Consider the following 12,254-nt stretch of genomic DNA (forward strand, 5'->3'; position numbering starts at 1 on the left):
ACTAACAAAAACTCTTGAATTTTTCTTTTCTCCTTTCTGTGGCCAGACTGTGAATACTTTATAGGTGAAGGTCTACAAGGTGAAAAGCTGAGCAGAAAGGCAAAAGATGAAAGAGAAGTACTCTTAGATGGCTTCCGCCTGGTGAAATACAAGTAAGTCGAATGCTTCAAGGTAAACTAAATGTCACTCTACATAAGTAGTTTGCAGCCTAAAATTGGATGGGGCTCTGATGATCCCAAATCTCCCTTGTCTGCAGCAGCAGAAACCACAAATATACCAGTTGCCATTTGGTGGGCAAACTGGATGGGAAGGATTCCCTTTTAACTGTAGATGTACGACTGCTGACGAGTCTGGGGTGCTGCATGTCATTCTTGCCTGCTCTCTGCTCGGTTACTAGGACTTGCAGCGCAGAATCTTCAGCCAATTTGGCCCAACTCATTTATGATGGTGTTGTAAGCTCCACATGAGCCTTGGCCGCCCTTTTCCACTCTATCAACAGTATCCTTCTGTTCCTTTCTCATCATTGTATGCTACAACTCGGCCTCAAATGCAGCAATGCTATTTGGCTGACTGTGGTAGTAAGCTCTACATTGAGTTGGGGATCTTCTCCTGAGTTCTTTGTTGGGGTTTACTTGTTGACCGTCTTGTATTTATGATTGTCCAGTGCTGGAAATGTCTTGCTCCATCTTGTTGTATCTCTATTAGCCCCTTCATGAACTTAAAGACTTCTTGGGTCCCCCTTTCGTTTTTCCTATCTGGAGAATTGGTTCGGTCCTCTGATCTTTCCCCTTTGACAGAAGCTGAGCTGCTGTAAAGCAGAGTGAGCAAGCAGCATGTTGGTGCAGAACTGCACAGCTTCACCAATCTCAGTGTTCTCTAACTTTTCAATGCCTCTTGTCCATGCTTACACTTGTCTATGCCCTGTGGCAGTGTAGCACTTCAATAATGATGTTCCGGTGACAGATTCTTGAATGTATTTATTGAAACACATTTGCTCCTGACAGGCACCTGAGTAAAATTCAAACAAATGGCAAATTGAGGGAGGGGCAATATTGTGACAGCTGAACTATAAAATGAGTCAACTTGATTGCCGAAGAAGTATCAGATTAAGTTCAGCCTGGATAGAAATGAGGTCATAGACAAATACCGAATGCTGCCAAATAAGAAATGGATGCCGATTTTCAAATACCATTAGTTGTCTTGCTTGTTGCTCTACATTTAAAAAATATCCCTCTTATCTATCAATTCTTATCTGATTTTACATTCTTGGGAAGTGCTTTGGATTATTTTACTACATTTCTGGGAGTTATGAACATTTAAGTTGTATTAAATTAGGTTTTTTTAACCTGAGAACAGCAGTTCATTTTCAGGTGCTTCACCGAGTGAATAATTTTCTTTTTAAATTGCTGAAGAGCTGCTAAACTTTGTATGACTTCCTTCCGTTCACATCCACCACAGGAACTGTTATCTGGGTGTTTGGATCAGGTTCCTGTTGCTGCTCAATGCATTGCCTTTGCTGAAATGATCGTTTCTGTTGACCTTGTTTCTCTCGTCATGTCTGCATTGTAGTCCTCGGCGAGATGTATTTACTGCATTTCCGGTTTCCCATTATTAAAGCATTAGACAACAAGAGGAGAGATTTCCTCCTGTGCAATAACATCACTATATAGATGCTTATAGTTTTGTTCATGGACAAGTCTTTATCCAAAGTGGCTTTTCAGGGCATTGGGCAGAATGTTATCCCATGACTTCCTGGTTTCCCAGGGTTGCATTTAGGGGGCACCCCAATGATGTGCTGGGGAGCCCCTCTGGGAGGTTCTCGGGTAAGTATTCACCTGGAAATTGCCCATAAATGCTAACTTCCTCTGGTCAATTGCATTAGGCTGGGAATCATCTGACAGAAGCGATTTAAATCGCCAACTTCGGATGGTTGGCAGTTTTACCCTCAGAGTCACCAAGAGGAAAAGAATTGCTCTAACTCCAGAGAAACTAGTTTAAAAAAAAAAAAAAAAAAAAAACCAGACCCAGCTTGGCATGGCCCTCCTCGTTGTCTGAACCACTTGACCATTAATTGCCCCTCTGAACCTTCCCTTTACGGCAACTGCCACTGTAAAAAGAGGGAGTGACTTAACCTCTCGGCACCCCACGTCATTGATGCCAGGGATGCACTTCGCTGCTCCTGTCTCACCCAGCCTGAGTGAGGAAGGTTGGGCTAGACGGGGGCTTCAGAATCCCAGAGAAGGTAAGTCTGTCGAGAGGGGCAATCTGCTGGAGACTGTCACTCTGAGAAAGTTATAATGGAAATGAGTTAACAGGTGCCCAGCTTTCAATTTCAACCAATTACGGGCTTAGGGTGGAGGTGTGGGCTTAAATAGGGTGTCCTTTCTGAGGGCCGGTGCAGACTCGATGGGTTGAATTGCCTCCTTCTGTACTGTAAATTCTATGATTCTATATCTTGGCATGTGGACATCATGTTGCAGGCCTTGCCCTTTTGGTGAAAGCATTAATATTGGGCTGGATTAATTGAAGTTGTATCATTCGCCACACTAGCCAGGGACAAGGCCCACTTCCCAGGCCTGTATTGTCTTTTGCATTAACGTCCAGTCCCCTGATCACCACCACAGATCCTTTAGAAAAGCACTAGTCTACTAGTGTCTTCTGATTTCGATTTATTGTCACGTGTATTGAGGTACGGTGAAAAGTATTGTTCAACGTACAGTCCAGACAGATCGTTCCATACATGAAAAACATACGATAAGTACACAATGTAAATACATAGACATCGGATGAGCAGACGGAGTACAGTGCTAACAACAGTACAGAAGATGCATGGAGCTCAGTCCATAGGAGGGTCGTTCAGGAGCCTGGTAACAGCGGGGAAGAAACTGTGTTTGAATCTGTTGGTGCGTGTTCTCAGACTTTTGTATCTCCTGCCTGATGGAGGAGTTTGGAAGAGAGAATAAGCCAGGTGAGGGGGGTCTTTGATTATGCTGCCCGCTTTCCCAAGGCAACGGGAGGTGTAGACCAAGTCAGTGAGTGGGAGGTGGGTTCGTGTGATGGACTAGAATAGAATAGAACATGACAGCGCAGTACAGGCCATTCGGCCCTCGATGTTGCGCTGACCTTTGAAACCAATCTAAAGCCCATCTACACTATTCCATTATCGTCCATATGTCTATCCAATGACCATTTAAATGCCCTTAATGTTGGCAAGTCCACTACTGTTGCAGGCAGGGCATTCCACATCCTTACTACTCTCTGAGTAAAGAACCTACCTCTAACATCTGTCTTATATCTATCTCCCCTCAATTTAAAGCTATGTCCCCTCGTGCTAGACATCACCATCCGAGGAAAAAGGCTCTTAATGTCCACCCTATCCAATCCTGTGATCATCTTGTATGCCTCTATTAAGTCACCTCTTAACTTTCTTCTCTCTAACGAAAACAGCCTCCAGTCCCTCAGCCTTTCCTCATAAGATCTTCCCTCCATACCAGGCAACATTCTGGTAAATCTCCTCTGCACCCTTTCTAATGCTTCCACATCCTTCCTATAAGGACTGGGCTGTGCTCACAACTCTCTGTGGTTCCTTACGGTCTTGGGCCGAGCAGTTGGCATACCAGACTGCGATGCAGCCAGATAGGATGCTTTCTATGGTGCATCTGCAAAAATTGGTAAGAGTCAATGCGGACATGCCAAACTTCCTTAGTTTCCTGAGGAAGTATAGGTGTTGTTGTGTTTTCTTGGTCATAGCATTGACGTGAATGGACCAGGACAGACTGTTGGTGATGTATACACCGAGGAATTTGAAGCTGTTGATCATCTCCACCTTGGCCCCGCTGATGAATACAGGGATGTCTCCCCTTGCGTTGATCATATTGATAAACCCATTATGCGATCCTTGGCTTTATTACAAAGCAAAGTAATCCTAAAGAGTCGGAAGATGGGGTTGTTCTCCCTGGGAGGTTTGATGGAGGTGTTCAAAAATAACTTGGTGGAATAAAGAGAAACTGCTCTCAGTGGCAGAAGGGTCAGTGCGGAGGACATCAATTAAGGTACGGGGTAAGGTGATTCTCAAAAAGGTTAGTGATATGAGGAACGTTTTATATTGTTACAAAGATGTGCCACACAGAATATAATTTGTAATGTCATCTGCTGGATATGTATTGAACATTGTGGCAAAGTTGCAAAGAAGGCCCAAGCCACTTTATGAAGACGTCCGCAGAGCTCTCAGATGAAAGTATCAGAGATCAGGGGCGGGATTCTCCAACACCCCGCCAGGTTGGAGAATCGCCGGGGGCCGGCATGCATCCCGCCCCGCCGGCCACCGAATTCTCCGGCACCGGAGATTCGGCAGGGGCGGGAATCGTGCCGCTCTAGTCGGCGGGCCACCCCGGACGATTCTCCGGCCCGCGATGGGCCGAAGTCCCGCTGCTGTAATGCCGGTCCCGCTGGCGTGAATGAGACCACCTCCCTTACCGGCGGGACCAGGCGGCGCAAACGGGCTCCGGGTTCCTGGGGGGGTGCAATCTGGCCCCGGGGGATGCCCCCACGGTCGCCTGGCCCGCGATCGGGGCCCACCGATCCGTAGAGGGCCTGTGCCGTGGGGGCACTTCTTCCCCTCCGCGTCGGCCATAGCTTCCGCAATGGCCGATGTGGAGACGACCCCCCCCCCCCCCACCCCCCTGCGCATGCGCGGGGATGACGTCAGCAGCCGCTGACACTCCCGCACATGCGCGGACTTCCCCCGCCCCGCAAAGTCCTTTCAGCCCCGACCTGCGTGGCGCCAAAGGCCTTCCACGCCAGCCGGCGAGACGGCAACCACTCTGGCGTGGGCCTAGCCCCTCAAGGTGAGGGCTTGGCCCCTAAAGGTGTGGATTCTCCGCACTTTTGGAGCGGCCCAACGCCGGAGTGGTTCACGCCACTCCCTCCCGCCGGGATTCCCCGCCCTGCCGGGTAGGGGAGAATCTCGCCCCAGGTGACCAAGCTCTTGGGTGTAAACTGGACTGGATCAGATCCAACAGACTGTCCCTTCTCTCTCTGCCATGGGGTAACAGTCTTAACCCCCTCTCTCTTTTTCTCTGTCCCTCTCTCTGCCACAGCGACATGGTGTCAAGGGTTATGGCGTTCGGGCGGGAAAGTGGAGCTGAGTCCACAAAAGATCAGCCATGATCTCGTTGAATGGTGGAGCAGGCTCGTGGGGCCAAATGGCCTGCTCCTGCTCCTAGTTCTTATGTTCTTACGTTCTCTCCCTCTCTCTGCCACATATGCAATAGCCTTGCCTCCACTCTCCCCTCCCTGGAACCACTCAACAAAGATGCACTCTGTGCTTTGAAAACCTTGCAGCAAACGAGTTCCTATAGAATAATTCCAATTCGGTGCTACTGTCTTCAATAGAAAAGAACCAAATTGGCATGTTTGCAGTGTGACTGCTTCAGGGAGAAACCAAAGGACCAGCAGCCGCTGAGGAAAGTGACTCTCTTGCTGTGAATAAGAATTTGGACAATCTGTGAATAATTTTTACGTCTTACAATTTGGCTAAGTTAAACCAAGTAAACATCTGATCCTCTGTTAGGTTTTAATTCTTTTTGTACATCTCTGGGGAAGTTGTTCTCCTGTATTTTAGGCATGACTGAGAAGTTGGACATATGCATAAATTTTAAATCTTGGTAGTTTCTGTATCTCTACCCGAGTGAGCTTTTTTCATAAAACTAACTACTTTTTTAAATGGAGGAGTCTGGTTGGCTTGTGCAAGAATTAAGGATATATTGAACGGGCAATATTATATTTTTTCAAAATTAAATTCTGTACTAGCCGAGAGGAGCCAGCTACCCCTCTTAACCTGGTTGTAACAATAATTTTTCTTTTCACAAATGATCCGAAGTAGTGGAATTAGTAGATTCAAAAATAAGTTGGATAGTTCAGTTGAATCATAGAATTTACAGTGCAGAAGGAGGCCATTCGGCCCATCGAGTTTGCACCGGCCCTTGGAAAGAGCACTCTACTTAAGCCCACGCCTCCACCCTATCCCCGTAACCCAGCAACCCCACCTAACCTTTTATGACACTAAGGGCAATTTAGCACGGCCAATCCACCTAACCTGCACATCTTTGGACTATGGGAGCAAACCGGAGCACCTGGAGGAAACCCACGCAGAGACGGGGCGAACGTGCAGACTCCGCACAGACAGTGACCCAAGCAGGGAGTCGAACCTGGGACCCTGGCGCTGTGAAGCAACTGTGCTAACCACTGCTACCCGTGCTGTTCCTTTTTGAAGGAATAACATTTTACAGGGTGTTGGAGGGAACAGGGAGAGGAATTCAGTGACTAGTTGTCTTGCTAGGAGCAGACATGATTGGCCTCCGCCGGAGTCAACTCTCTCCTGTGAGTGATGCAAACTCTCAATCTTCTCACTCTTTGGGATCAGATCAGGGAATGTTACACATGGGATGAAATCTTGAATCGTGGTCTGTACAGTCAGATTAAAAATTAAATGTAAGATATCCAGTCACTTATAGTTTCTACAAGTTCCATCGCAAAGCCGCCACAAATCCCAAATATATTAAAATGACATGGAATTTAACTGTGAGATTAGTGGCTGAGGCTATGCCTCCATGGCACAAATATCCTGATTAGCAAACAATTCATCCTTGCTCTCCACGAGCAATACCACAGTAACTTTAACCAGTAAACAGATTGCCAGTCTCCATCGTGGGTCCTCTGACACTAATCTCCATGTTCACATTTGAAATGGAAGCTGCCTTTGTAAACTTCCTTGGCAGATCAAGTCTCAATCAGAAATTGTAGGCGCGATCTAACGGCTGCGTTGCATCTGACTCAGGACGTAACGCGGCCGTAAATCTCCTCCTGCCACGCTTCGCGAGATCTAATGGGATCTCGCGGGATGTCGCGATCTGGATCCCGCCCACAATGGGTGGGGCCTAAGTGTGCAATTAGATACACTTAAATCTGTCTCCGCCAGAGCCAACCAGCTGCCAGGATTGAACCGCCTCACCGAGGAGACACCAGCCGGCGTCGGGTCTCCACAAACAGTGACCAGGTGGAACGGCAGGCATTCGGAAGCCCCCGGGGTGGTCCAACCCTGGGCAGGGTGGCATCCCTGCACTGCTGATGCCACTTGGGTACCCTGGCAGTGCCGGCTGTGTACCAGCATGGTACTGCCAGATTGCCCAGGTGGCACTCAGTCAGGCAGGGGCAATACCAGGCTGGCGGTGCCATGGTACATTTTGCCCGTGCCGGGGTGTCCAGGGGTGCCGTTTCCTTATGCGGTGGGAAGATCAAGAGATCGGGGCCGCGATTTAAAGATGGCGGTCTGATCTCTTCCTGCACGGACGAGTGGAGCTCCTCCATGTAGAAATGAAGGTAAATGCAGCCTTGGCGGGGTCTTCCCCACTGAGGCCTGAAAAAATAACGAGTCCCGTTTGATAACAGGGTCGTTCCCGCCCAATAAACCTGCCCACAATGGGGCTCTTTTTTTCTCTTTAAATCGTGCCGTGCATCTCTGCTGTAAGTGGCTGTCCCTTCATAGCTCAAGGGAACTAGAGCAGCAATAAATACTGCCTTGCCACCTGGCTATTCGTGTTGTATCGTATTGCTAACATCTAACAAAATTGATTGTAGCACAAAGGTGCTTCACAGAAACATAGAACATTACAGCGCAGTACAGGCCCTTCGGCCCGCGATTTTGCGCCGACCTGTGAAACCACTCTAAAGCCCATCTACACTATTCCCTTATCATCCATATGTCTATCCAATGACCATTTGAATGCCCTTAGTGTTGGCGAGTCCACTACTGTTGCAGGCAGGGCATTCCACGCCCTTACTACTCTCTGAGTAAAGATCCTACCCCTGACATCTGTCTTATATCTATCTCCCCTCAATTTAAAGCGGTGTCCCTTCGTGCTAGACATCACCATCCGAGGAAAAAGGCTCTCACTGTCCACCCTATCCAATCCTCTGATCATCTTGCATAATCTGGAAACTCCGTGACGGACCAAAGGAAATGCTTGATCCAGGGCAATTTAGCAGGAAAGATTTGGGAGGGAATTGCAGTGTTTGGATGGCAGTGTGCATTACTGTCATTAGGGGCAGGGTGTATGATGCACACTGCTGCTACTGTGTGTTGATGATGGAGGGGGTGAATGTTTAAGGTGGTGGATGGGGTGCCAGTCAAGTGGGCTGCTTTCACCAGGATGTTGTCGAGCTTCTTCTGTGTTCGTGGAGCTGCATTCATCCAGGCAAAAGGAGAGTATTCTATCACACACTTTCCTTGTATACATATTTAATCTGGAATTTTCTTTGTGGACAGCACATAGGTTAATCGCAACCTGCTAGATAACAAGCTGCAGTTTCAGCATTGTCTAACACACGTGCGACACACAAATCTTTGCAAACCGTTTGATGTTATCTGGAGTGTGACCATAATCATAACAGTTGCCCTGATTGGAGCTTTCTCCTTCATTAGATGTTTGGCCAAATTCAACTGACTGACAGCAGCATTATGTAAAACTGTTCGTTTGAACTTCTAAAGGGTTACATCTTGGAGAAATTGGGCATTGGTAAAACGTAGAAGTGATTTGGTAGTTAGCACTTGTGAATGATATGTCGCTAACTGGGAGGTGAGGTTGATGAGCCACTGGCGTGGTGGTATTGTTACTGGGCTAGTAATTCAGAGACCCAGGATAATACCCTCGGGTCTGAGGGTCTGAGAACACGCACGAACAGACTCAAAAACAGCTTCTTCCCCACTGTCACCAGACTCCTAAATGACCCTCTTATTGACTGATTTCATTAACACTACACCCTGTAGGCTTCATCCGATGCCGGTGCTTATGTAGTTACATTGTATATGTTGTGTTGCCCTATTATGTATTTTCTTTTATTTCCTTTTCTTCTCATGTACTTAATGATCTGTTGAGCTGCTCGCAGAAAAATACTTTTCACTGTACCTCGGTACACGTGACAATAAACAAATCCAATCCAATCCAATCCACAGCAGATGGTGAAATTTGAATTCAATAAAAGTCTGGACTTGAGATGTAATGGTGATTATGAAACCATTGTCGATTGTTGTTTTAAAAAAAAATCCATCTGGTTCACATGGGACTCAAAAAAAAAAAAAAAAAGTCCTCTGAAATGGCCAATCAAACCACTTAGTTCAAGGGCGGTTAGAGATGGACAACTACTGGCCCCGCCCAGTGACTTCTACATCCCAAGAATATGTAAAAGCATAAAATTGTTCTGTACATGTCAAGCTGAGCTCCTAGCAAAAGCAGTGACACATCTATAAAAGTGAAAAGATTGCCATATTATCTGACTCACTTCCAACAATAATAGTGCAGACTAGTCCAAAGGCTCCAGATTATGCCCTGGTAACTTTAAAAAACTTTTGGTTTATAGGATAAGTGTGTCGCTAAGCAGCTTTCATGCTGATATTGTGGAATGCTTTCATGAATGATGCAGCTTGCAATTTATTTTATTTCATAAAGGTCTAATTTATTTTTTGATTCCAAGTCATTGGAAAAGGTTCAGTGAAAGGGCCCCAGGGATGGCAATGGGCCGTAAACCAAAAAAAGCTATGAAAAGAAGCTGTGAATTACTGGTTGATTGGGCAGGGGGGAGAAATGGATTTGAAGGGAAAATTGTGAAACTTTATGCCAAACTAAGGAAAAGATTAAAAGGCCAATCTAAATAATACTTTGCTTGTCTTTCAGCCAACGTGACGACAAAATATGATGCTTGGTTTTTATGTGACTTTTTGTACGAGGTGATGAGAAAGGGAACACTCATTTTCAATGTAGTTGGCATTTATTAGACATCCCTAAGTTACCCTGAGAATCGGACTTCCGGTGACGGCGGGCGGGAGGCGGCCGCACAATGGAGGGCTCCCGTTCGGGAACGGCATTTTCGGGGCTTTAAGCCTGGTCCCAGGGTCCACGGAGGCAGCAAAAGCAGGAAGAAACAGTGAAGGCACAGTGAAGAAGAAGAAAAATGTCGAGGGTCAGCAAAAAAATCATCCGTAAAGAAAACAGCTGAAGGTCCATCGGGGAGTAGAAAGGTCACCGCGGGGTCCCCAAGGAAAATGGAGGCTGGAGCACTAGGGGAGGCCGCATTGCTTACGGCTGAAGAAATAACTAAGGTGATGGCTGCGGAATTCGAAAGGCAGTTTACAAGATACATGGAGACGATGAGGAAGGAGATGAGAGAGGTTTTGAATGCGCTGGTGGAGGAGGCGATTTCCCCGGTGATGACGGCGGTGGCGAGCGCACTGGCGGAGGTGCGAGAACAAGGGGAGGCGCTGAAGGAAGTGGAGGGGACGTTATTGCAGCACGGTGATCAACTTGCCTCGATGGGGAAGGAGATGCGGAAGGTGATGGGGACATTAACAAGGATCAGCGAGGAAAAATGGAAGACCTGGAAAACCGATCCAGGCGACAGAATTTGGGGAATGTGGGGCTGCCCGAAGGAGTTGAAGGACCGAGGCCGACTGAGTATTTTGCCGCAATGCTGGCGAAACTATTGGGGGAGGGGGAGGATCCCTCCCGATATGAACTGGATCGGGCTCATCGGTCGTGGAGGCCTGTACCAAAGGCGAGTGAGCCGCCAAGGGTAGTGACTCTGTGCTTCCGTAGGTACAGGGTGAAGGAGAAGGTCCTGAGCTGGGCCAAGCAGAAGCGGGTGGTGCAGTGGGCTGGAGCTGGTTTACGTGTATACCAGGACTTTACGGTGGAGCTGGCAAGGAGGCGGGCTGCCTTCAACCGGGTGAAGAGGGCACTGTACATTAGCAAGGTGCGGTGCGGCATTGTATATCCAGCGAAGCGGAGGGTGACTTACAAGCTCAGGGACTTTTATTTTGTAACGGCAGCAGCGGAGGAGTTTGCGAAGGCAGAAGGACTGTGGCAGAACTGAGAAATTGAGAAATGGCCATGTGCCGATGTGACCTCATGACTGTATTTTCTTCTTTTTTTGTTTTGCGGGTGTATGGGCTAAAGGAGCCAATGTTGTATATATTTGGACAAGGGAAGTGATGGGACTTTCACTCGAAATGAGGGCTCTTTGGGGTGTAGGTGGATATGCGGGGTTTGTGTGCTAAAAGGGGATTTCTGGGCTTTCCTAGGGCCGGGCAAGGGGGAAAGGGACCCGAGCGGGGGCCTCCACGCTGGCCGGTTTAAGCCGGGCAGTGAACGGGAGTGAGGTGGGGGGAGGGGCTGCGGCCATCGGAGCCTGGCAGAACAGGGTCCGAGTGGTCTAGCCGGGGTGGAAAGTTGGGGGGAAGGAACCGAGGTTGGGGGGAGGAGTTTTACAAGAGGCAGTGGACGGGAGGAGTTGGAGACCTGGGGGGGGGGGGGGGGGGGGGGGGGGGGGTGGGTGGGAGGGGTTACAACTCTTGGGTATCATGTACGGTACTCTTTTCAGAGGCTGGATGGCGTTGAGTGTAGGGGGGGGGGGGGGAGTGGACTCTATAGGTCAATGGTGACCATGGGCGGTCCCGGACTCCTTTTTCTTTTTCTCCTTCGTTATTTGGTGCCACCGTGGGAGGGTTTGGTTTATTGGATGCATATATTGACAGGTGGGCCGTTGTTTGGGGTGGTGGGAGGATGGGATCGTTGGTATTGTTAAGGGGATTGATTTTGTATTTGTTACCGTTTACTGTTTGTGGGAAGTTTGAAGGAAAATGTGAAAATGGAGAATAAAAACATTTTAAAACATTTTTTTTAAAAGTTACCCTGAGAATCTGGTGGTTGTGAGTTACTGGCACCCATGTAGCGATATTCTCCTGTCGAGGAGGAATTTTTATTTGTAATGGCTTTGGCCACTTCAGAAGGCGCCTGGATGTAGTTGGATGTATGTGTGGCAATGGAGAGGTTATAATTAAGAAATAAATGCTTTGGGACTCAAAGAACCCAAAGACCGAAGTATGGCTGTCGGACAAGGCAAGTTTTCTCGGCTTGGAAAAAAAAATCAAGCTCGACTTACGAGGATCACTATCGGGGTTCGCCCGGAGGTGGCAACCATTCATCGACTTCTTTGCGGGGAACTAATCGTCAGCAAGGGGGAGCGGGGGTGGGGGTGGGGGGGGGGGGGGGGGGGGGAGGGGGAGAGAATAGGCGGGTCTATTTGTGAGCGAGGAACTGTTATTTGCACAATGTTTTTGTAATTGATATTTGCACACTAATGTATATTGTTTCTGTTTACAATGCCAAAAATACCTCAATTAAATTATTTGTTTAACAAAA

The 12,254-nt window shown here is 47.9% G+C and overlaps 1 protein-coding gene across 1 annotated transcript in view; it reads left to right on the top strand.

Moving 5' to 3' along the window:
- Positions 1 to 12,254, top strand: part of LOC140398650 (src kinase-associated phosphoprotein 1-like) — a 514,762-nt gene that overhangs the window by 14,138 nt on the left and 488,370 nt on the right. Inside the window, exon 3 of the mRNA XM_072487554.1 lies at positions 47 to 152. Coding sequence (XP_072343655.1) covers positions 47 to 152 — 106 coding nt within the window. The remainder of the gene's footprint in view (positions 1 to 46; positions 153 to 12,254) is intronic.

The sequence above is a fragment of the Scyliorhinus torazame genome, chromosome 21 (genome assembly GCF_047496885.1).
Source record: "Scyliorhinus torazame isolate Kashiwa2021f chromosome 21, sScyTor2.1, whole genome shotgun sequence".
In the NCBI taxonomy this organism is placed as follows: domain Eukaryota; kingdom Metazoa; phylum Chordata; class Chondrichthyes; order Carcharhiniformes; family Scyliorhinidae; genus Scyliorhinus; species Scyliorhinus torazame.